This window comes from Heliangelus exortis, chromosome 5 (genome assembly GCF_036169615.1).
Source record: "Heliangelus exortis chromosome 5, bHelExo1.hap1, whole genome shotgun sequence".
In the NCBI taxonomy this organism is placed as follows: Eukaryota; Metazoa; Chordata; class Aves; order Apodiformes; family Trochilidae; genus Heliangelus; species Heliangelus exortis.
This window is the reverse complement of record NC_092426.1, coordinates 25,261,548-25,287,924: the sequence shown is the minus strand read 5'-3', so window position 1 is coordinate 25,287,924 and position 26,377 is coordinate 25,261,548. Positions and strand designations below refer to the sequence as shown.

General features: G+C 37.9%; 1 protein-coding gene across 7 annotated transcripts in view; it reads right to left on the bottom strand.

The window, feature by feature from the left end:
* Positions 1–223: 223 nt before the first annotated feature.
* The window catches only part of BAZ1A (bromodomain adjacent to zinc finger domain 1A), a 67,423-nt gene continuing 41,269 nt past the window's right edge, over positions 224–26,377 (bottom strand). For 4 of the 7 annotated variants that reach the window (XM_071746139.1, XM_071746143.1, XM_071746140.1 and 1 more), the window contains 15 exons: positions 26,062–26,286; positions 25,249–25,414; positions 24,865–24,978; positions 23,528–23,652; positions 21,789–22,397; positions 18,417–18,580; positions 18,079–18,233; positions 15,568–15,716; positions 9,576–9,656; positions 6,667–6,914; positions 6,332–6,558; positions 4,829–5,313; positions 3,544–3,689; positions 1,867–1,954; positions 224–1,249 (listed from right to left, as the gene is read on the bottom strand). In XM_071746139.1, coding sequence (XP_071602240.1) covers positions 1,059–1,249; positions 1,867–1,954; positions 3,544–3,689; positions 4,829–5,313; positions 6,332–6,558; positions 6,667–6,914; positions 9,576–9,656; positions 15,568–15,716; positions 18,079–18,233; positions 18,417–18,580; positions 21,789–22,397; positions 23,528–23,652; positions 24,865–24,978; positions 25,249–25,414; positions 26,062–26,286 — 3,173 coding nt within the window. In that variant the 3' untranslated portion in view covers positions 224–1,058. The remainder of the gene's footprint in view (positions 1,250–1,866; positions 1,955–3,543; positions 3,690–4,828; positions 5,314–6,331; positions 6,559–6,666; positions 6,915–9,575; positions 9,657–15,567; positions 15,717–18,078; positions 18,234–18,416; positions 18,581–21,788; positions 22,398–23,527; positions 23,653–24,864; positions 24,979–25,248; positions 25,415–26,061; positions 26,287–26,377) is intronic. The other 3 variants (XM_071746141.1, XM_071746144.1, XM_071746142.1) reach the window with 1 other exon arrangement.

Sequence of the window (26,377 nt, the reverse complement as noted above, 5' to 3'; positions counted from 1 at the left end):
ATACAATGTAAACACATACTTATGTTACTCCTTACATACTGATGAAAATTTGCATCACTCAGGAGCCAGGAATACACTGGCTGCAGCTGCCAAAAATGTTGGTTGGGGTTCTCACATTGAAACCAAATTCTGCTGCCTTCTTTTTCCAGCATGTTGTCCTAGAAAGTTAATGGGGAAGATGCTGTAGCAGTATAACACAAAAGGAAATGCCAGAAGCTCAAAATACTTTAAAAATGTGTCATTTTATTTGTACACTTCCAAAGTTGTACGTAGAAACTTATAGTAGAGTCCTTTAAATTTACTCATTGCTAGAAGAACTGCTGGGGACACAGGAAGGTATTTATCAATTTATCATCAAGTTAGAGGGGAATAAACAAAACAAAACAAAAAAATTAAAATCAAAAACAATATAACCCCAATGGAAAAAAATTAAAAAGTTATGGAACTTTTTTTTTTTAAGCTCCAAGTACAAATTTTATAAATACAAAACAAATTCACAAATTACTTCGAATGCTAAATAAATATCTACTTAATAAACTCAGACTGAATACCTCCAGCCAGCACTGGTACAGTACTTAAAAGATATGCAGTTGTACTCATTCATGTGTAGTGTTGAGAAGATATGCTCAAACAAGTTTTAAAAATACACACAGTTTCTTCAACTGTGGCACAGCTGAAGATTTTATCAGAGTTGATAAAGCCCTCAATACCACAGCTCCTACAAAATCTAGAGGACGAAACAAGGTCATTTGATGCAGGAAAAAACTTCTGGAAGATACTGGGACACATGAATGTATTAAAAATGTACAAAACCTCTGTAAACCAGTACTGTATCCAGTACATCTATCAAAATTAGACACTGAATAAAACTGTAGCAAAGGTAACCTTTCCTACGTTCTCCTGAGTGCTTAATATTACATTGAGAATATAGTGCAGGCCACACTTCAAGGTGGTTAAACAGTTGTTATTGCTTTATACAGACAGGTCTGACTGTGATTTAACATTTCATTTTAATGAATAGAATAAATTCCCTCAAAAAATCCTTTGGAAGGCAGAGGTTAGATTCGTGACTTCTTTGCCGCGGGAGCGGCGTGGTCCACATTACCGGATGTGATCGGAAGTCCAAGCTTTTGAGCTTGAATGTGGAAGAAAGCTTGAAGTCTAGTTCCAGCTTTTGCTTCACTTGTGTTACGAGGGTTGTATTCAAAGCAGTTCGAAAACATCAGCTCAATGTCTTCAATGAATTCCGCTAGCAAATGAAAAGGAAATTAATGTACAGGGTCTCAAGTGATCAGAGAGCGGTATGATACAGCGGAATGGCACAGAGCCTACACCGAGTGGCAGCACAATAATGTCTTCAGCTCTGTGTCACATTTCTGTCATCATAATACTGAAGTGCCATGTAAACATTATTGATAATAGGAGAAATTAAAGAAAGGAAATAAAATTCAAGCAGTAACAACAGTACCTTTTCTATTTCATCAGTGCCGCTCACTGCCATCAAAAGCTTGAGAAATAACCTGAGAAAGCTGCTAATTTCTTATCTATCTGTATATCATGTATTTGGTAGCAAAATAAATGTATTTTATTTAATTTTAACTTATTAATTTCATTTAATACTTAACATTAAAAATTAAATATTAAATAAAATTAAATATTAAATAAAATTTAACAAATTTTAAAATTAACAAATTTTAAAAATATTATTAAATGCTCTTTAAAAAAAAACAACCCAAAACATAGAACACCCCAAAACTAACACAATATTAGCATTCTAATCCTCTGACATACATCTATTGTAGGGCAGTAATTTATTTTAATGAGAGTGAGCAGAGTACGTTACCTCTTTCAATAAATAATACTTACATGCTAACTTATATTCACATTTGTTCACTTTTTCACGAATTATATTTAAGGCAATAGGTTTCTTGATGATATCATAGTAGTCTGGTACCTTAAAAAAAATTAAAAAATTAACAGACAAACAAATGGAAGCTTAAAATTCTACCTATATAAAAAACCCTAAGTAACTAAGAAACAGAAAGCATTTTGGTTTTGTTTTTCAATAGAGACCCAAACAATCATCTCCATTTCCTGAGCTGAGTATTGGTTTTAAGGCACTGCACTTCTATTTTTAATATCAATAAAGCTGCAGACCACAACAAACGTTAGCCAGCAATTCAATTAAATCTAATCCTAAATACCCTCTGAACAACTGTAAGAAAATTGCATAGCAGATAAGCATTACCAAGACTTTAAAACTTTTTATTTTCTTCTAACAGATTACAATATTAAACACTCCTTAACCATGGGTAATGACCCTGTTTACTCCACTACCATTCACAGTCTTGCAAGAGAAATTAAAGACTGAGTTTCCATTTAGTTGTGCTGATGAAAAGGTTGTGAGCCTTTCTGTACCTATCAGGACAAAGTAAGCAAGGACAAGAGATAAAAAGCCACCCTGAACAGTGTTCTTGTGATGAAAGTGCAGGGAGGAGAAGGATTGCCCAGCCCTTAGAGGCACTCATCATTTGGATCACAGATTGTGAATTCCAGGTAAGCACCAAGCTTAGGGTGCCTCTGGCTCACTCACAAAACAGCACAAGGGGGCAAAAGGAAAAGGTAGCTGATCCAAATTTGACCTTTTTTAACAGGTAAGATATCCACATGCATCATCATTTATGCTTTAAAATGAAGTTCTTGGTTATGACATGCAACCTTACTACATCAAGAGCAACTTGCAAACAAACCTAGAGACATAAGTAATAGAGAAATAGAATTAGATTGTTACATTTTTTCATTCATTTCCCTTTAGGAATACCTTTAATGTAAGTACTGAAAAGAAAGGTGATTTTATTTTTCTGGTTTGTTGTGCATTGACCATTCAGGCTACTCTGTACATCGGCTTGAAGGCAGCAAAAAATTTAAACCTAAATTTCTGTCATGATGAAGAAAGTCTGGGTCACTCCAGTACAGGGTTTTTTCCCCACCTATACAGATACTATCCCTTGGTGAGTGATTCAGGCAAACGGGAATGCACTGAATTCTAGTACTTTCTTTTAGAATCAAAATTAAGTTGAATTCTCCATCCCTCCTTATGAAGTTTCTTTGCATTCACCAGCTTCTTGCACGTTCTAGTGTAATCTTGTACTCTATCAGGAAAACAGTAGTACTTGGTTCCTTCAAAATTCCTTTAGTCCTCTGCACTTAAGTCTTTCACTCATTTGTATGTCATTCTTTTTATCCAGACACATTAATCCTTCCAGCTATCTGTGACAATTAATTCAGCATTTCAACTCCTCATTTAACAGCTATCACTGTTAATTCTAATAGAGCATTTAAAACACTAAGCTCTAGATCCTTTTCCTGATCAGAAAAGTTATTTCTGGCACCAAATATTTGGACGGAAATGTGAGAGTTCTTCTGAATCCCACTACATATCTGTATCCCCCCCCTTTGGGTGATGGCATAAAATCCCAAGTTTTACTGGCAGCAAACAGGACTCTCAGCCATTGTCATTTCCTCTGCAGTTCTGTCAGTTACCTGGATTTTGGAAACCAGTTTCATGAAAGGCCAGCTGTCATCATGTCGTACCAGTTCCACTACGAGTTGTTCAAAAGCTGAGAGTTCATGGACTCCTCCTTGACGTCCTGAACTTCTCCTGCTCAATGCGGTCTGAGGAGATGATTCTGAAAAGCAAAAACACCCCATCAGACAGAAATAAAAGCATGATAAGTACAATAGAAATAAATAAACTTTTTAAAAGTGAAACACCATTATTCTTGGGTACTTAAACTAGTTTCAGGACAGAACTCACGTGGTTTGGCTTCAGGTATTAACTATACGATAGCCTTGTTATTAATCACTAAATGTCTCTCTTGCTGTACAAAATGCTGGGTTCCTCCTCCATTCTCCTTCATCACACTGATTTTGGAAAGGGCTTATTCATTGATTTCTATTTTAAACCTATTTGTGAAACACTTAAAGAAAAGCCCTATTAGAGAAAAACAGAATAAGCTGTCTGCTCATAACTTTTCCTTTCACAAAACCTCTATTCAGGGTGGTTTTATCTGCTTTCAAGAGTAGTCAGCAGAGTGGTTAGAGGATAAGCCCAGAAACTCCCCATAGTGAAGGACAGAAATGGTGCAGAACACAAGACTGCCACACTGGAGTGCAAGCTCTTTTACACTCTTCAGTCTCACACTGGGTCCTTTTGTTTTTTGACAGGTTGCTGTAGCTTTCCAAGCAGTTCCCTACCATCAAATACATAGTAATTGCTTAACAAGCAATGACGCTGTTAGCCCTATACCAGACAAATGACATTTTTCTTCTAGTAGTGTTTTTTTCTCATTCATATATATATATATATACATATATGCATATATGTGTATATATATATATATATATTCCTAATTTCAGTACCTTGCCTACACCTGTCTGCATTCTTCACTGTTTAATAAAACAAACCCATAAAAGCTATAAGTAAATAATTTGTATTTGCATGGGTTAAGGCATAAATACAACTTTTGCATTTTCTATCTATATTAAATCTGTAATTTCTATATTAGCAATTTTTCCATATTGTGTGCCAATATGAATTTTCAAATATGGATACATCTCCTTGGCAAATATATATTTGTTCTTTAGATGACTGAATTTTTTTTTTAAGGTTCACTTCTGTCACAGCAAAAAAAAGGAAACTGCCTTGGAAACTGGAAGTGGTAAAAAAGCCTTCAACCACCACTTCCAGTCTCTGTGATCTACCACACAAATATTTCACTGAGGAACAGAATGTGGATTTCACTGTGGACAAACACATTTCTCTAACCTGTGGATTGTCGTTTCCTGCCTCTTCTCTTGGGTTCAGTAACAGGAAGAGAAAGCTTTGAAGCAGAAACTGGATACTTCCTAAGCCGTTCACTTGAGTCTGCAGTATCAACAATTCTAAACCCGAGAGAATTGGAAGGGCTGTTTTCCAGTGTATTATCAGCACTCTTTCTCCCTCTTCGTCGTCTTCGAGGACTGAGTAATTCCACAAATACATCTGCTTGCAATGAACTTTGGCTCTGACGAGTGGTCCGGCTAGTAAGTCTTAAAGAAGGCTTTGTCACTGATGCAGGGGCTGATTTTACCTTTCTTAACCCCCTTCTGGTAACTTTAGATGAAGATTCAGTTTGCTTAGGCGTGTTTTGCTGACTCCGAGACGCATATCTTGCCTGACGCTGGCTGCTGTGACTTGAGAAAGGATTGTTGAGTTTTGCTGCTCTCATCTTTAATGGAAACTTGACCTCATGTCTTCCTGGCTTTGCTGGGCTGCAAAAAGTAAACAATTATGTTTATTGTTTATTTACCCCAGAATCCCATACCTCTATTTTCTCTCAGAGTTTTCTAATTCAGCATCTAAAAAAAAAAAAACCAAACCCTTCAAGTCTGGACTGGTACAACAGCTGGCTTTTGAGCTGATGCAACTGTAATACTAGGATTTTTTAACAATATGATCAGCTACATAAATAAATTGCAATTCTAAAACCTTTAGTATAAAAGTTATGCTCTTGTCAGGGTTTATAATTAATACTCAAGACTGTCCTTCCATTACAAGAGAGAAGGAAGGTCCTAGACACATTTACTTTTCAAGGAGATGCAAGTTCTCTCCAACTGTTGAATCCCAACAGTCAGAGTTGCAAATAATCTTTAAGTGAATTCAAAGACTGTACCAAAAGGAAGAAAAATAGTCCAAAATCAGCAAAGTTTCCTTCAGCATGTACACTCCTGGCATGTGCATCAAACCCTTTACTTTACTGAAATGATCACAGTGGATTATTCAGTTAGAGGTTTTGGTACGGGCTTTCTTGGTGGGGCTTTTAGATTTTGTTTTGTTTCTTTTCAAAAACAGCTACTGCAGAAGTGCTCAAGTCCTCCCAATGTCACATAGCCTCCAACAGATGACCTTGTCTTCCTCTAACATTCCAATACTTACCGCATGCATCTAGTAAAAAATGGACAAAAATAACTCCAGGTTTCCTCCAGAAATTATTTACTGTTTGAAACTCTGTCCACTTTAACTTCAAACAGAAATTGTACAAGGACTGCAACTCCGATGGCCACCTCTCACCCACATATCCAAGGCTGAAATTTTTATCCTGAAATTGAGTCTATTCCAGTGAACCTTACTTATGTTAATATTCAAGCACCAAATTCATAAAAAGCTGTGATTTTTTTTTAAAAAAACATTTTTCAGAGTGGATTTTTGACATATGTGCTCATGTGAACAGCTACCTAGTGATCAAGATGACACTTCAGTAGGAAACTGGTTTAACATATGCCTATTTACCATATATCTTCTTCCTCTTGAGATTCATCCTCCTCGTCTTGCTCTTCATCATAATGCTCATCCTCACTTTGTCCCATCTCATCATAGTTTGCCTCCTCTTCCCCCTCTCTCAGTCGTTCAGCAGTCTCTTCATCACTTTCCACAGAAGGTCTCTGCCGGGAGGAGAGGCGTCGAGAGCGCTGCTTGGGTCGGCACTCTGGACAAAACCAGTCTCCTTCAGGAATGACCTAGGGACAGAATTAAAAAAGAAAAGAAAGCATTGGAAATAGACAATGAAGTCATAAGATCTATTCAAGTGTTGCGGGAAAAGGAAGCAGTTATTTCTCCTCAGATACCTTCAGCTTGGGCCTGATGCAGTAGGTGTGATAGCCTCGGTCACAGCCATCACACAGCACCATGCTCTCAGCATCCCCTTTCTTTCGACACACTTTACAGCGAGCATTGAGGATGGACTTGGACCAGATGACACTTCGATCCAACGTGGACAGGTGAAGGAACACTTGGGACAAGCTGGTAGATGACAGAAGGGACTCTCTCCAGCGATCCAAAACTGTCTTATAGGACCGTCCACCATCACTGGCATCTTCCATTAAAGAAAGGAATTTAAAAAAAAAAAAACAAAACAAACCAAAACAAACAAACAAACAAAAAAAAGCAAAAACCCAAAATTAAGTAGCTTCTTTTAAAAAATCATCCAGGTTAATCTAGACTATGAGGTAAGGCTTTGACTTTAAAATGGATAGCAGTAGTAAACTTAGATAGTATTTTGTCACATCTCTTTGTCATATCTCTTCAAAACTCGAGTATTCTCTCCTTAGATTCCACGATGCATAAGCTCAAAGATTCTACACTTCCATACCAATTCAACTTAGAGCTTGCATATACATAGGACAATGAGTAAGACATAAAAATCTTGCTTAGTTGTCAACTTGGAAACCTAGCAATTTGATTCAGTTCATAAAGTATACAAGCAGATTACTTAAGATTAAAAAACAAAGAAAACACACACTCCCAGTTTACTTTCCCTTGTATGTACATTTTGAAATTTCAAAATATTTACATTTAAAGTAAGTACCTAGCATTCAACAGAGACTTCAGTGGCAAAAGGGGCTCTTCCCACCTGCATTTGCCCCAATACAGACTGCAATCCATCAGCCCTCTCCTCACACCTCAGCACCTTCATTCCTGCCCTCTGCTGCCTTCACAAGAACCTGCACATCTGTATGCTTAATCAGACTGGGTGACTGGAATGGTAGAAATATAACTGTTTTCTTGATATTTTATAAGCAGCGTAGCACATGTGCATCTGTGGTACACACCTAGTGGCAAAGCAAGGTAAGACCTGGAATCCTAATAAAGTAGAAGTAAATGAGGGGGGGAGCAAGGGTGAGGGATTATATAGTATTTTCAAGCAGGTTTTGTTTGCAATCCAGGCCAAAGCAGCCACAAAAATCCCCCTGCAGACTAGCGAGAGGGTGGTGCCAAACATGAATGAGCAGTTGAAAATTACAGAAGCAAATGGAATTACATGCAAAATGAAATTACAGAAGTTTGAGGAGCTAGAGAAACGTGAAGGTATAAATGACACCCTGCATTGCTGCTGCTGAGCAGAAAGGGAATTTCTTGATGCCTGTTGAAAGCTATTTCTTGCATTTTAAAGCAAGAAGGTTTAAGGAGAGAGAAAATATAGCAGGTTTTTGACTATAGCAATGTCCACAGATTTATCTTCTAAAAAGGCTAGTTCAGTTATTACTGTGTGATCTCTAGCTGATTAATGATGGACTCCAGAAGAAAACGCTGCCCTGTCAGCTGCAGCAGTCACAGTGGGCACAGGCAAGGCCTATGATCCACCTGTCTGCCAAATTATTTCTCCCAAGGAGCAGGAAGAGAAAATAACTAATAACAAATAAAATGAAAGAACAAAAATGAGACAAATTGCTCTCTTGGCAAGGCCATTCTGCCTTCTCATCAACTGGCTGCCAGGATTTGCCTAATCTTGCATACATTTGCATTAGCTGCAAGCAGCACAAGGGAAGAGATGGCAGAAGGCAAACAGACAACAGTTTCATCAGTGAAATAGAGCCACTCCTGAACTACAAATCTACATTTTAAAAAATTTCCTACTACGTGGTCCTTTGGTTTCTTGTCTCAACTCCAGTCATACTAACAATAATGGACAAGCCCCATTTCACAGTACTGCAGTGTATCTCCCAATGTATTTTTTAAAATTCAGTTAAGATGAAAACCAAACTCACTTGTCAGAACACTAGACCTTAACATGAGACCCACTTCAGTTCTCAGTTCTGCAGCAGATTTCTACTATATCTCTAGCAAAGCCACTTGCTCTTACGCATATATAGCATATATATAGCATTTCCTTGCTGACAATAGCAGCCTGAGCATTATTACTTTTTTTGGCACTTATTTCTAGCTTGATTAACCAATATAGTGCATCACACAGCACAACAAATATGTGCACTGCAAAATACAGAGACAGAAATTACTGCCCATGCCCTGCTCCAGCACGTCCTGCTGCTGAATGCAACACACCAAGCAACAGCCGCTGCTTCAGATCCCAATTTGTAAAATAAGAATAACACTTTTTTCTTCCATCCATCATCTTTCTCATTTATATTGTTAACTTAGTGGGAGAAATGGCCTCTTCCTTTGTGTCTAAACAGCTCTACACTGCACAGTGGGATACCTCTCTGTCAGATAAGCTCTTCAAGACTTGCTGCAATGCAAATGAAGTTGTTTGACAGATCTGTGCACTCATTTGTCAATAGCTAATTGAGTTCAGGAAAGGGTTTTCCATTTTAGTATTTCTAGAAAGGATATATAGTTGCACAATGCTGTGAAATTACAAAAAAACCCAAACCAAATAAAAAACCACAAAAAACCCCAACAAACCAACAATGGGGGCATATAAAAGGAAGGGGGGAGGGTGGGGTGTGGAGAAAGGATTATGTGATCATGCAGATCTCTGTCCCAAAGTGATAAAAAGAAAATCCAGTTCTTTATGTCTGGATGTAGAAAATAAAATGATTTTAAAATTAAAAAAAAAAAAAAAAATTCAATCTTAGAGCTCTATTAGTTTTACTACCTGTGTTTAAACTTTTGCCTTCAATACTACAATTATTTCAATATAAGGAACTGACTACAAAATTACTAAAGTAAAAAAAAACTTGCTAAAATATTCAATACTTTCTAATTCTTAGCAATATAAGTAACATTTAAAATTTACCATCTCTCTGACTAGTCTTGTCTTCCTCTCTCTTCCTCTTTTTATCCCCCCAGTGGTTCCTTCTATTATCTTCTGCATTACCTAACATTAAATTCATAAAGTTATTTCAAATACCTTTTTTATTTGCGGCAGATTATTTTGTAAATTAATTCTTACCATCCATACCTTTATAGTCTAAAAATTTAACTAGAACAGTAGTTCCCAACATGTGCACCTGGAAAAAGGTAGCAGGGAAGGGTAAGAGAATCGTGTGCATGGAGGAATTGCATGCCAGGATTTACCTTGACTCTTTCTACAAACAGAAGACTTAAACTGAAAGCTCTTAGACTCTCCCTTACCTTTCTGCCCATCTCCAGTACAACTGGCTACAGGAGCAGCTTACTGACCAGAGATTTCTCTCTCAGCCAACAACTTCACAGGTCTAGGTAATCATAAACCTCCCAGTACGTCAAAAATAGAGCTGGTTTATGCGCACAGTCCTCAAGGAGCCCTCAAGCTCTCCTGTCCATGTGAAACAACATCCTTTTGATAATTTTGTGTAGGAGTTCTTGAGTATTAAAATAATGAAATTACTCTCCCAGGAAGTAAGAGCCATAGTAAAGGTCATCTGCTTTGTATACAAGGCACTGTCTTTGAATGCTTTCTCTGAAGAGTGAACAAAAATTCTTCATTATAAAAAAGCCCACTTCCACCTTTGCTGTCTTTGCTCACGAAACTCTGCTGGCAAGTAATGAAAGCACAAGAACAAAGCATCCATATATACTAATCCTATCCCAGTTCACTGCTGGGAGATATCTTCTGCTATTGTGAAGACAACAACTATAAAGAGAAAAGAAGACAACTTTGGGAGCAAAGGAAACAAAAAATGAAAATCTAGAAAGAAAGAAAATGAATAACAACAAGCAAAAAGGAGTGAAAAAACTGATTTTTTTTGTCCTACAAGGACTGCATGGCACAAGCTATAAAGGAGGTAAATGCCTCCCAGTATCAGTCACAAAGGTGCTCTCATTAATTAGAATGCAACCTTTTGCATGGAAATCTGAAGGATGCTTTATGACTGAAGTCCTACACTAGTACAGAAAGCAGAGTTTTTGTGTGGCTGCCTCAATAAACTCCAGAGCAACCAAATCACTCCATTATTTTACACCTCAATTTTCACATCTATGTAATAGGAAAGATGAGACCTAATTTTCCATTGTGAAGTATTTTGAAATGCAAGGAAAAGCAATCTGTAACAAAAAGGAAGCAAAATGCACAATAGAAGTGGACTGTATTTCTTCCTCCCCAAACATATTTTTATCTGAGAGGCAGCACTTCAGAATTTCCAAACAGCCATTAAGAAGAAAAAAAAAAAAAAAAAGGCTTTTTTACATTTTAACTCAGAACTCTTGCAGGAAAAACATGTTCTGCAAGATGCACTCCCATTTTTGTGATTCTCCCCAAACATTACCTTGGGCCAGACTAAAGGTAGAAAAAACAAATTTTTATACCTACTGTGTAATGAAAGGATTTCTAGAATGCAATTCATAATTAAGAAATGCCTACAATTATTCAAGTCATGTTACATTTAATCACCAGACAACAGAAGATTAGCATCCATCTAGCAGCTCTGCAAGGCAGAGGGTGCTGTTTCTGGGGTTTCCAGATCTCCTTTTGTACTGCTATCTTCCATGTCAGTCTTGTCTTGTTTTTCCACTTGAATATTTGGTATGCACCTCAACTCTAAACTTATCAGAATCACCAGTGGGGCTCCTGGCAGCCCGATAGAGCCTCAGAACAAAAACGAAGCAGAGAGGAGCAGCTGGCCCTTTTATTGCTGTGCTGGGTCCCTTTGTCTGCTCTGCACCCTGGAGGCCACCAGGACAAACTTGCCAGTTATGTCACTGTGCTGTCTTTAGTACTAGAAGCTGTAAATAGAGTGAAAACTAAAAACTGTTGAGTATGGCTCCATTTCCTAATAGGAACAGAGCACACTGAAGGAGGAACAGAGGGAGAAGAAACTCTGACTTCCAATGTTTTTACTTCAGTCATAATTACACCAGCCTAAAAAGCTGGGCTTGTCAGGTTTAACATTAGGAATGGGTGTGCAGGCATTTTGTTTAAGGGATGGTGGTTCCATTAAAAAAGCCTCTAAACACAATGATCTATATAAGAACAGGCAAACAAAACCAAAACGTCCACAAACCAAAACCTGGTTGTTACAAAACTACTGTTGTACTTTCTAGAGGTGTCAATGAAAGAGGGCATCACAGTTCTGAGCACAAGGCACTCCCCCCCGAGCAAGAGGTGTTTAGTGACACTACCAGCACTCCTTGAAACTCTAAATAGAAAGCTTTTCTGTTATACACACGAGTTGCAAACTAAGAAACAGAACTTGCTGTGCTACCATGCAAAGACATTACTTCTACCTGGGCAGTTTAAGCTGAATGTAAGATTATGCAAACCTGAAAAAAATACAAGAATGTAAAACATGTCTGAAACATTGAAGAATTATATCCAGAAAGGGCTCCATCCAGAACTGCTTGGCCTCTGAAGTGCCTGGTTTGCCAGATGCCTCTCAAAAGCACAGGTTTCCTTGATGCTTTGCAGTTGCACCTCTGATCATGTCCAGAAATTCCCCAAGTCAGAGCACCTTTCATATAACTGACTGCCCAGATGTAGGCAGCAGGTGCTGGGATTTGCCGGGTGATGGGCCCGGACGGTGCTCGCCCCGCCTGTGCCCAGTTGGGGCTGCCCCAGGGGCGCATGTCCGGGTTCGGGAAGGTGTGGTTCCTGCAGGGTCCAGAGCCAGGCGGATCGAAGTTAGTTCACTGGTACTAACGCGAACCAGCACTAGCTCGATTGACTCTGTTCGCGAACCGAGCTCGCGCCTACGGCGAGATTCGTCTCACGCAGCATCTGGTGGAGAATGCGGGCAACAATTTCGGTCTAAACCGTCTCCCTGAGCGTTTCGTCCGAAAGTGACCCTTCTCCACAGACCGTTCAATACCCCGAAAGATTCGGGTAAGAGAAACCTTTTCTTCTCTTCGACATCAACATCAGTAAAACCGACGATGGGATCCTATACAAGCAAACCCACCGGCACTGCCGTTGCCGAGCAGATTGTAGCCCAGGTGGAAAGGCAGGAACCCCTCTGCTACCCGGGTCCCGAGACCGCCTGGGACCTCTGGCGGGAGGTGTATAATCTGCTGGCAAGTCTCCACTATAAGGAGACCAACGGCGACATTATTGGTGGGGACAACACCTGGCGGGTCGTTTGCAATCTATTAGCTCTTATGAAAGCCAAAATAGAAGTGGCAATTGTCACTGCCGCGGCTCCATTACGAAAGACCGAGGCATTTCCCCCGAAGGAAATGCCTGCTGCGACCCCCTCGGCACCACCCTTCGAGGGGGAGGAGCCCGAGAGAGCGCCAGCCGCGAACAGAGTCGATCAAGCTAGTGTTGGTTCGGGTTAGTACCAGTGAACTAACTTCGATCCGCCTGGCTCTGGACCCTGCAGGAACCACACCTTCCCGAACCCAGGCATGCGCCCCTGGGCCAGCCCCAACTGGGCACAGGCGGGGCGAGCACCGTCCGGGCCCATCACCCGGCAAATCCCGGCACCTGCTGCCTACACCCAGAAATCAGAAATTATCAGCAAATAGGCACGTGTTTTAAGCTTTCTTTACTACAGACACTCAAAGCTGCAGCTCCTCCAAGTACTCTCAAGTGACAAAACTAAAATCTTGTCTTCATTCAGACTTGTCTCCAGCTAAAAGTGGCCCATTACACAACCAAAAACATGAGACACTTGGCACCAAAGGCAAAGCAAGGAAAAGAGGGAACCTGACACTGTTACTTAACGGTAAGGGCAGTAAGACAGAGCAGAGGAGACCTGGGATCTTTGCTGCTCCCTCAGCTATGCAGGTTATTCTATAAATTATTGCAATCTTACAGCAGTACCATTCTTCGAGCAAAAGAGATGCACAGGCACAGCATGGTAAACAAACAGAGGAGATTTAAGGCATGCAAATAATTGTCCTCTCTATATATATTCTTTGTCCCACAGTATAAAGCATCTAAAGGAAAACAGGATTCTCATGTTAAAAACAAACAAGAAACTTCATCACCATCAAAAGGTCAGGAAAAAACATGAACTATTATTAGACTACTGGAAGGTTGGGACCACAAAAAAAAAAAGGGCCAGAAGGATTATTAAAACATGTTCTCTCCACTACTTCAGGGGCACTTTTCTTTTGTCCTTTGCTTCTAACTCAGGTTGCCCAATCTATGGCCATAACTTACCACTAACCATGTTTTTCCCCTTAAGGGCACACCATGGTAAACCTACAGCTGTCAGCAAGATGCTGTTGCCAAAATACTCTTAAGAGTTTGGAAACAGAGGCATATACTGCACACCATATACAACCTGCACATGCAGAGTATATATGACAAATGGTAGATATACTGTCAATTAATTGTCCTGAGCACATTGTACATCTCATCATCTAGCAGGAAATAAGCCATATTATGCCCAGCTTGGAAAGGACAGGCATACTGGAGTTCACCAAACATTTAGCCAAGTAAAGCTTTTTAACAGCTGCTGTTTAAACGACTTCTATCCTCTCCCCTTTCATTTCAAATAATTTGCTGCATTTCCTTCTTGTAGAGGTCATCACACGGATAATGAAAGCTTTTGGAAGGGAATCCTTGCCTGCATGGCACAAATCACTCTCAAACCCATATTCAGTGGCAACTGATATCCAGACACCACACTCCACGCAGGAGCAGCTGAGATGCAGAAAGAGTTTTAGGTCAACTGTGCCACGGGGCACTAATGTTTAAGTATTAACACCAAAACCTGCATTTTCACCTTTAACTATGGCACCGAAATCTGCCAGAACCTGAGGATTTTGTGCACAGTCATTATCAGAAGAGTATCCATTTAATAGGAGGTGTAGCAGCTTGTGCTCAGGAGGACCTCTGGTATGTGCTGCACTGCTAAGCCCTGCTCCATGCTCTGGGGTGAGAGGTGAAGCATTCCAGCCAAGCACTGACCACAGCTCCTCCCTGGTGCAGCATCCAGAAGGGAAGGCTGGCCAAGACAGCTACCTTGGGAAGGATAAGCCACCTTAACACACTTCTCCAAGACAAAAATCACAGTTTTGAAACACAAAAGCATCCTAAGAAGTCCAGACCTAAGTGATGACTGAGTAAGAGTGCCTTTTATGCACCTTGGATCCCCAAGAGGAATTAAAGAAAGGAATACATGATAAAGTCAAGTTATAATCACGCTTTGGTTTAAAAATCTTCTTGCAACCTTTTGTTTCCAAGTTTTACAGCATAAGCACAAAACCTGAGGATCTGTATGTCTATAGTGTAAATCTTAAGTATATTTTTCTGTAAATGTTTTGTTATTGCTGAACCATGTGATCCAGATAAACAAGACCTACACAGCTTTCACAAAAAACAGCACAAAAAGGGGAATACACTTTTACAATCTGAAACCACACAGAATAAACTCATTATATAGTTTCATGATGCTGAATTAGAGTATTCACCCAGAAAGCTCACACATTGCTGCCTAAGGGTACAATTTGTCTCCCAATGCATCAATGTAATCGTAGGGCCACAAGCACTTAAATGATCCAAGGTTAAACAGGCATTGTATTTAAGAGTCAAATATGTGCTTACTTAATACATATAATTCAGAATATGTAGAATAGTAAGAAAAAATTAACATTTCCTCATGATCTTCTATGGCCTTGTAAACTGACAAACTTGTTTAATTTCACAGTGTACATAGCAATAGGCTAGTTATTTGTTCTTTTTCCCAGCACATCCCTCAAAAGCATCCAGTCTTAAAAAACAAAGCAAGTGGTTTGGGTGTGTGGGGTTTTTTTTTTTTGGTTTTTTTGGGGTTTTTTTTTGTGGGGGGGAAGGTAACAGAGTTCTTTTGTTACAAAATCTTACACAAAATTAGGAACAACTAGTTTCCATTCTGATAGCTTACCAAGAGGTGCTTTGAGAAACCTGCGCTCAATTCCTTGCTCTATCTGGAGCAGTGCAGATGCCAAGTAGTGGACCACATTATTCACTGGCTGAGGAGTACTGGTACTTGTTGATGCAGCACTTGGAGCTTCAGTTTTTAACCCAACGAGTCTAGAATGGCAAAGTTTGAAATTACCTCTTTTGTTTAACATACTTGGAATTTAACACCACAGATATTCATACAAGACTGTATCCACAGTAGATTTTTATTTTCACTTTATTTGCATTCATGGACTAGGGATGTGAACTAGGGATGTGAACAGATACTGCAGAAGTGTCATCAGTTATCCCAGTTCTATAGTTTACTTTGCTAGCCTAATTAATCTAGATAAATCATCTCAATCTAGATGCCAAGAAATGTGAATGATGTTTCCATACAATTAAGATTTCCAAGAAGATTTGATGCAACATCCATCAACATATGAAAGATTTCTATGAAGAATACAGTCCCAACAATATTCCACTGAAAACACTTTCAGTGGTGAAGTGTAGCCTTTACAGTACTTCTATCTGTAGAAGTTCGACTACACATATTCTCACAATAAATAAAATTTTTGAAAAGAAAATAAATTAAATAAAATCAAAAAGTACTTTTAGAATGTTAAACCAAGGATTGTTAACTACTAAATTCTCATCCTTGAAAAATTTTTCTAAAATACTAATCTTTTATGTAAAAAAAAAAAAAAGAAAGGTAGGTTTCAAATAAAAGAGCTTTCTTGGACCAAATACTTCAGTAATGATTTCAAAGTGTAGTTAATCCTCCTGAACTACAATCTAGGTACAGATTAGGAGAGAAACTCGCACTAATGAAAATAAAATTCAATTTCTACTTGGGGTGTATAAAAAAAATAAGTAATTAAGACTGTCTGGATTCTGCTTTATTGTGGTGAATGAGCAATGCTTTTGGTTGCCCCTGTTCTTTTTTCACACTTAAAAGCTGTTCATTATATTTTGCAATCCCACACATTTCAAGAGCCTGAAAGCAAACAAAAAAACCCTGCACAGTTATTTACATTTCACTAGTCAAACTCCAAGGTCTTAATGAGATGTCACTTGCTCTGAGGTAGATAAAAAGCCCAGCATCAAAAGCAATATGTCACATGATTTCAGAATCCCATGCTCTCTGTTTTAATATGCAAGACTTTATATTAGAGTAGAATTAATTCAGAAACTTTGGGGAGTCAATATCAAATGAAAAAGAAAAAAAAAAGGGGGGGAAGCAACAAGTTTTCTACACTTGTAATGAGAGCTGGCAATGGAAGCAAGTGCCTAAGGTAACTGGAGACAGAAAAATCTGAGCTTTTTCATTAAAACAGTGGAATGTTTCTATTTTGTGACTTTCAGGAAGCAAATGTCTGTAAATTGCATCCTTAATATAACGAAGGTTGACCCTATCTTTTTATATCCAACCAGAGAACTCTGATCCGAAGCAGTCTTCCATGAAAATACTAATCCAACACACTGAAGTAAAAAGGAAAAAAACCTTGAACAACTTTAATATTTCTACTCCTAGATTTACAACAGCATTCAAGAATCACCCAGAAATAAAGCTTTTATAAATTAAAAGTCTAATTGCAGAAAAGCTCACAGAATACATAAGAAAATAGTATGTTAGTACAATAATGACCTCCAATAATTTTTTCTTGCAATACATCAATATTCACATCTGTTTGAGATATACAGTTTTATATGTAATAAGTAAATTAAAGTAGATATTTCTGAAAAGTGTGTAACTTCTGAGAATTAAATATTTTTGAAATAATCATCGTTTCTCTAGTTTGATGGTATAGTGTCCCACATCTGCTCAAAAGATTCTTTAAAAAAAAAAAAATCCAACAAAGTAGTTTTATAGTTGCCACTCTGTATGATTTGAGGCTTCTCCTCTTTTACTATGTCATAGTTTGCTCTACAGAATAACCATCATCCACCAAACTCTAAGATTGTAGCTCTGCTTTGCTGCAATGCTAAAGGTTAATGCAGACCACAGCCTGTTGCACTGGCAGTTCTTACTGTGACTCATGAAGAACACTGGCCAGTTCAACCAGCAATTTGTTACTATTACCTTTTTCCCTTTTAAACACTCCTACTCTTTCCACAAAGTGGGTTTGGTTTGTTTTTTTTTTGTTTTTTTCTTCTAGAAAGCAAACAGAAGTTACCACATTAATTTTTCTCTGCATCTTAAATGATTTAAAAACAAATAAACGTATTTCTTATTTTATAATTACAATTATCAGTTTGAGCAATGTAATATCCAAATAGCAGAAGTTGTAAAAATTGACCTGCAGGTGTCCTGGTCTGTCTTGCAACAGAACAGTTTCATTTAGAAAATATAAACCAAACTCACAAAAAAAATCACATATTGTAACTCAAATCTTAAAAAATACCATTCTAAGAATTTGAAGGTCAAAACCCCCCAAACAACACTGCTACAGAACTCCAAGGAAACAGACATCTTTTAAACAACAGCTCTTACCTGTCTTTCACAATAAACTTTTCTTGCTCATCAGCTTCCATTTCTTCAGATTCTTCATTCACAGTTTTAATTATACCATTTTCTTTGTTTTCATCATTCAGAAACTCATACCTCCCATGTTCTAAGGCTGCTCTCCAAGACTGTCTGTCTGCAACCTGAAGGAATACACAAACTGTAGTTTCTAGAGAATCAAAGGCCACAAACTTTTAGTGCCAATTACTGTCTACTCTTAATTTAATTATGCTTCTAGTAAAATCCGTAACATGCAAGAGTTCTCATTTATGCTGCAGACTTGATGGCACCACCATGCTCCTAGGTATTCTACACTTCACAAATACCTTAATAGCCCCCAATGTTCCTTGGTAGATCCTGTCTTCAATGTCCAAAAGAAAGTCTCTAAGTCTGAGTTCAAGCTGCTTCTCTGCAGATATGTGAGATCCATCATGAGCATTCTGCATCCTTCCCCGTCCTGAAGGAGCTCTGATGTCACTTTGAGGTTTGTCTGCAAGAATACCAAGTAATTTCATGTTAGTGGACTTCTTTTCCTTAAAGTAGGAGCTGAAGCAGGAAAAAAAGGTTAATACAGGGCAGAACAAAGTAAACACAGAGTTTCAAATCTCCCTTCCTGTGGCAACAGTTGCCAACACCAACATCTCCATGCCAACTGAGGCATCTGAAGCAACCAGGTGGAGTACACTTTTAAGGGATTAATCTGTGGATTAGCATTCACTTATTCACACACAGGATGAGAAATTTCCATTGATTTAAAAGGCATTCTTTCAAGTAATAGATAATCAACAGCTCTCTGCTATAGTGCAAGGAGGAAAAACAAAAAACAAACAAACAAAAAACCCAAGGAAAATAATAAAGTCACATTCCTAGTATTTTTCATATTTGATGGCCTTTACTTTACAGGGGAACTCTTCACTCTTCTTTCCTGTACGAATCTTTATCATGGCAACATTTAAAACAAGCATGTGAATTTGATAATGGCAAAAACTAACAACAAAATATTATTGATTTCAAAAAAAACTAACTTTAAAACAACACAAACAAATAAGATAGCACAGACACAGAGTAGACTGACTGGGTCCTCTAATTGCAGGAGGAGAAAGAAAAGGAACAAGACAGAGATAATTTATGAAAAAGAAAGGAAGAGCTGATGATGGGTTGTCAAGCAAAAACCTCTTTGTAAGAGGACTGAAATTCATGCAAAAGCTCAAAAGCCACAGGAAAGACCTGAAAGGATGCCCAGATCCTAAATTAGTGCTTAAAAATCTGCGTAGGTGGCAAACGTTTCTGTTCACAGGATTTACCTTAAATCCCATGAGTGCAGTGTTGATGACATATATGCAAGAACCTAGAGATATTTAATAAAAAATTACCATAAAGCTGTTGTTAAGGAGGTACTGAACGAATTTCTAAGATGTTCTCCATTTTAGAAACAATTCCCTGTAACTGAAAGCAACTATGCAAATATCCTCAAAACGTGTACAAGTCTACTCTGATGTCTGCATATGGGAAACATCCTTTTTGGTTTTTAAAAAAAAATAAATTCTTCTCAAGCATAACTGAAGCAGGAGCCAGTGGCTTGCAATTAATTGATGAGAAAAAGTTAACAGTTACTGGAATAAAATAAGGCAATAGCACCTATATATTTTATTTCTATCCTCTCTTGACTGGGAAATAGAAAACAGAGAAGGGCATTCTACAGCACAAGAGAATCATGGAGTAGCTGTCCTAAAAGACATTTAAATTAAGGCAATAGGGCAGCAGCTGGAATCCACTGCAATAAAACTCCCTCCAAAATGAGCTGCATGTGGCCATGTATCACCGCTTATCAAACAGAGGAGGCCATATGGTAATGGACCATGGCATATGAATTTTCTTTATCTCTATTAAAGTCAAGTTCAAAGCTGTCTTTTGTTTTTCTGATCAGTGCTATTCTACAATTCTAATATTGAAAAAGAGCGAAAATCTACTTGCTTGAGGGCAGAAAGCAACACACAAAATACAGATGAAGGTGCAGCAACTAGGAAAGTAAGAAACAATACACACAAGCACAAGTATATCAGAAAATGACATATTTTCTCTCAAAAGACCACAAACATAGCCATAAGGCCTCCCAGTAAAGCTCAATTACTATGCAGAAACTCTGTTCTGTGCTAGTTTCCACCAAAAGAAATGGTAGATCAGTTACAGATGTAGTATTATTCGATGCATTTACAGTATGTCCTGGCATACACACCCCAGTAAAGCAGAACTCAGCTCCACCAAATTTTCCCCAGTAATTTGGCATAATCCAAAACAAAATGCAACTTCTTAAACATTACCCTAGGGAGGTTTTGGTAACAACCTCTACCGCCCAACACACCACAAACAAGCCAAGTGCAAGCTTATGTACTCAGAATTTTATCAGTGATTGGAGCTAATGCCCTGCCAATAAATAGCAAATTACTTGGCTAGAAGAACAGAGTAAAAGCCCTAATCCTAGGTCTAGGATGGTTTAAAGTACACTCCTATGTTTGAAACTCATAAAAACAATACTGCTCCTCAAGTATTTCCTCCTCCTGTAACAAGCCTCTGCCAAAAGAAGAAAAGGGAAAATAAACAGAAAATTGTAATATATGAGAATCCACTGCACTGATGTTAATCCACGTAACAACCAGAGCTACTCTGATTCTTTCTTCCCAAAGGTTTAAGTATTATCCTGCAACATGCTATCATTCTGGAGCTCACAATAGGGCAGGAAATGCTTTTGAGTAACTCCATGTGTTCTAATGATATGAAAGAATACATCCTACTCAATAACAAACCAAGGTGATAGTAATTGCTTTTCTTTGTGATGTTTCTGTCTCCAGTACCATATCTTCTGCCTCAGGTTGGAAAGGACCTCTGAGATCAAGTCCAACCCTTAATCCTTAATCCACTACCACTGTGGTTACCCGACCATGGCACTGAGTGCCACATCAGTCTCTTCCTAAAAACCTCCAGGGACAGAGCATCCACTACCTCCCCGGGCAGCCCATTCCAATGCCTGATCACCATCTCTGTAAAGAATTTTTTCCTAATATCAAACCTAAACCTCCCCTGGCAGAGCTTAAGTCCATGCCCTCTTGTCTTACTGATAGCTACTTGGGAGAAGAGATCAACCCCCCCTGGCTACACCCGCCTTTCAGGGAGTTGTAGAGAGTGATGAGGTCCTCCCTGAGCCTCCTCTTCTCCAGACTAAACAACCCCACTCCCTCAGCCCTTCCTCACAGGACTTGTGCTGGATCCCTTCACCAGTCTCCTTTCATCATACTGGAAATGAGGACATCAGATGATCAAGAGTGTAATTTACCTTAAGCAGATATTAATCTTTATTCCCCAGCCAATGTTTTTCCAAAGCTGAAATTACTTCCTAAATATATTTGTTTAAAATCCAATCCCATTTTACTAAGCAGTGAGATAACAGGAAAATTACTGTTTTTTTAGCATAAAACACCACCTCCGCCCCCACAAAGATCCATCAGAAAGGAAAAAAACAAAAAAAAGGAAAAAAGAACAAGAAGGGGAAAAAAACAAACCTGCTTTCCCTAAGGTTGAACAATGCTTAAGAATAACTGCTTCTTCAGAATTACAATTTAATGAGAATTGGAGGTTTCTAAGATATTACATTGAAATTACATCCATGGAAGCAAAATTAAGGTCAAGAACCTTTCATTTACCTGGAATATGGAATTTTTCCACAGGAAAACTGCTTAGTTGTTCATATATTCTATTTTTCTCTTGTAAAAGAGTTTCTTTTAAGGCACTCTCCCTGTGTCCTCGGGAATTGAGAGCCTCTAGGAGTTGGTCCAGTTGTTCCCGAGAATTGTAAAAGCACCACCGGTTTGGTTTATATACTGGCCTTGGCACCTCTACAACAACACTGGCGTGTGAATCTTGGTCAACATTGGAGGTAGATTCAGAGGATTTCAAAGACTCTCCAGTTTTATTGAATACCTGAGGTTCATTTGTGCAAGACTGTAGGCTATTCTGAAAGGAAGAGGTTCGAGGCAACAACATGTCTTCTGTGAGACCGGAATAGTCCTCTTCTATAAACAATCCAGGAACAGAGGGGAAAATCCAGTAGCGCCGGTACAGACGGTCACGACCTAGTGGGGTGATATTTGTGCAGGCTGTTGCGTTCTGAATCTTTTCTAACAGTTCCTTCTCTTTCTTTTGTTGCTCCTGTTTTAAAGCTTCTTCGTCTTCAGCAGTAAGAGGTTCACTCTTTTCACAAGTCGTCTCTTCTTGTCTTGTAAATTCTTTATATCCATTTTGCCCTCTCCTTCCTAAAAGTTAAAAGAAGAGGAATCATAGCATTATGCTTATAAATTCTTTAACAAAAAACTCATGTAAAGGGTAGCTTTTGGTTCTGTTCCTTTCTGATTATCTAAACCTACACTGTCAAGGACCATCAGCTCAGTCAAGAAACAATACCAGTTCATTAAAGAACAATTCAAGTTATTAGTTTGATTCCCCTTTTCCTCAATAAAGAGCAAGCCATCTTTTCTGTACTTCCACTTTGCAGAAACAAGACCAAGTCTCATATACTTACACCATCATTTTTAACACTATAAAAAAACCCAAAATTTTAAGAACTTTAAGGTATGTTCTAAAAGTATCTTATCGTGATAACTATTTCATTACTGAATACAAACGATGTTTGGACATAAGTTTATCATACTCAAAAATAGTAACTTTAACCCCCTCAAAGACCTCAAGCAAAACAAAAATCCCGACGCAAGACTTTTTCTAGCAAACTCAGTTATGTTACTTTACCCATTTTAAAAAAAGTATATATTCTATTTTTTCTCCTTAAGTCGTATCAGCTGAAGATACTCCAGGTCACATCTCAGTTTACTAAAGAATCAGGTCCTGATAAAAAACACATCTTGCAATTAACACATGCCATGTTGAAATATGCTGTCAGCACTCAACCTCTACTGATTTCCAGCCCAACTTTCCATTTCTCCAACTGTAGGAATGAAGTAACATTAGTTTGCTCTCCAGACACAATGTTTCAAACATGGGCATTTGAGGAACTTGAATTTCTGTTTAAGACCTCATTGTTTTGCCATCATAAAGCTCTTATAAAGATGCAAATCTGTATTACTGAACAACTCAGAATCTTTCTCCCAGGTACTATTAATAGTAACTGTGTAAGTTTGCAAGCTTAAGTACACAATGACCCATTGGTCTAGAAGGACTGCTAGAACTACATTAGGCCAGCTCGATGCAAAATAGCTCACTATGATCATGTTTGATTCTGTTTTTCTTTAAAAAATCTTTTCTTTAAAAAATCTACCAAAGATTGATCATTATGAAAAATTACTATAAAACACAAGAATTTCCTGGGTGCACACATGCATGTGTGTATGCACAAGTGTACACAAATGAACAAAGACATTACAGCCATTACCTCTTCCTCGTTTCTTGTTTGGTCCCAGCTCTTCTTCATCCTCTGTCACTGTGTCCATGTCTTGCTCTTTACGTTCAATTTCTTTGCTCTCTGTACTTGTATCAAGTTCTTCACGCTCCTCCTCCCTGGCATGATAAAATAAACAGAAAGTGACTGACTAGCCTTATATTAAAAGATGACTGGAATTTAAAAAAACCAAACCAACAAACACATTAATATGGCATCTTCTACACAAACACTGTTTTCCTCTCAGAAGTACTTAAAAGCTAAAGTAAATAAACCTATAACGCTTTTTTAAAAATAAACTTTAAATAATAGAATATATATCCTGAAGAAACCAAATGAACTGTAAATGAAAAGTTCCATAATAAAGACTAAAACCTGTCCTTTGGTATTCAGTTTTTCATTTAAAGAGCATTATTATAATCAGATAATTTTTGGAGACATCTTAGTGTAGTTCTACTGACCCAAATTGTTTTATGCATTACTAAAATAAAATGTAATTTTGATGTCCTTCATCAAAATTTATACTGTTTTATAAAACGCTTATTTTACACATTTTTTACCTGTAACAAGTATCATTTTAAAAAGTACAGAGCTATATGCAAACCATTAGCAGGTGTCATTTATTTTATTATTTTTATTATAGTTTCAGAAACATTGCATAAATCTGTCTTTGGGCTATGCTCACCTTTTACAAGCAGACTTATTTAACTAACTCCCTTCCTCAAGCAGGTAAAGATATAGTGTTGTATCTACACTTTGCTTTTTTTCTGAACTCATACAGCTGCATGTGCATGAGTCGTACCACCTGAAACCATACAGTGTTATTAATAGAACAAAAAACCTTGGATTTATGGAAATCACCTGGGATAGCACCCCATTTTAAAAAAAGATATTAAATTTGGTAAATAAGCTGCCATGTGAAGTCAGAATTATCTAGCTTAAATCAGACCACATCCTCAAATTAGAAAACAAACTAGAATGGTCTATTATAAAGATACTCCAATAGATGCAAAATCAACACAAGACAAAAACTAATGCAAAAAAATACAAATTAGATTTTGCAAGTTTTGTTTTTCAGTAGTTGATACCATTGAGCTATCACTAGAATTATGAGTATAATAGAAGTTGACTTAAAAAATAAAATCACTTTCATACAGCAATTCTAGAACACTAGGAAGAAAAATTCTGATCAGTGTTATGACCTACTATATACTTAGATTAAAATATACCTTTCTATGTGATCAAGTCAATGAAAATTACACTGGTAAGGTCTGGTCACATAGCTGAAAAGTGCTAGATTATATGTAACACAGTAATACTTCGTATCTTACCCAACAGATACTTCTACAGCAGGATGTCTTTGCTCCTCTTCCTTCAGCTTTTCTTGTTTCCCTTTCATTTTTAACTCTTGTTCTTTTAACCTCTCTTCTTTCCTCTTACGTATCCTAACAGAAAAAGAATAGGGAAAACCAGTTGTAGTTATTTAGAATCTGATCTGGCCATGTCTTTTTTCTTTCACAGTGTAGCATCATCTAAAAATAACAGCAAGTTGGGAGAACACACTGCTTAGCACAATAAAGTTTCACTCTTGTCTAGAGTCTCAAAAAAATGGCATAAAACACAAACTCCACTACTGTTTCTCATATCCCTTTTGCAATCGAGGAATTAATTTAATTTGTAGCAACACTATTTAGCTTTCCACATCCTAGTTTTACCTTGCTGCTGCTGCCTCTCGTTCTTTGCGATGCTGTTCTGCCTTTAATTCTCTGAACTCCTGTTTTGCCTGTCGTAACACATCGACCGAGTCCTCAATGAAATCTCGAGTGGAGACAAGAGTCAGAAGTTTCCCACAGAGGGCGTGAAGGATCTTCATCTTTTCTCCTGGTAAAATCCAGACCAATTTTTCTGTTTCATTATACTACTGATAGATATGCCCTACTCTTGCAGATTTTAGACTAAAGATTGGTTCTCACTTAAGAAACATTTGTAGTGTTAAACAAATGTTTGTAGTGCACCAGCTGCAATTGCAAAGAAGCATTTCGTGAAATACGTGCCTTGCTCACAGATGCGAAACTTGAGTTTTATTTTAACTTGCAGCACACAAACAACTCAAATGCAGTATTATCTTCAAAACTGAACTACAAGATAGTAATTTCTCCTCCAATTTCAAAATATCAAACAAAGCATCCAAACTACAACAGCAATAAAAAGTAGTGGCTGATTCAAACACTGAGGTACTTCTTCTAGGGAGACTCCCCCTTCTGGAAGTAAAACTAATGGTTTTTTAATAGGATTTTTAAAAGCTACTCAGAAGACTCCTTAGCTCTACAATCTCTGCTATAGTGGGACTTGCTTGTGGGCGCTGGAGCACAGGGGGTGGGTGTTAGTCTAGGTGACCTCCAAGGTTCTTCCCAACCTAGATTATTCTATCACAAAATAAATTTTGACCAGTATTGTTCTGAAGCAGTTACAAGATGGTAACTTGATGAGCAATCTAATAATCTCTAACATTTACTGTCTTTAATTACCTGGCAACAAATCATATACTGAGGTACTTGAAAGTTTCTTCAAGAGACCAGGGTTACTTAATCTCAGCTCCATGCAAGCATCATCAGTAGCATCAAACCCTCCTCGCTTCTGGTAGCGATATTTTGCATTGGCTGATGTCACATCAGCGCCTGACGCTAGAATGTGAAGTCTGAGAATCTCAGAAAGAGTGCAGCTATCAAGATCCAAGTTTTTCAAGTTGCAGCCTACAGTTGAGAAGAATGAACAGTTATTCTATATAAACACTTAAATGCACATAAATATAAAAATTGTGCTTTAAAATACAGAAAAAAAGTA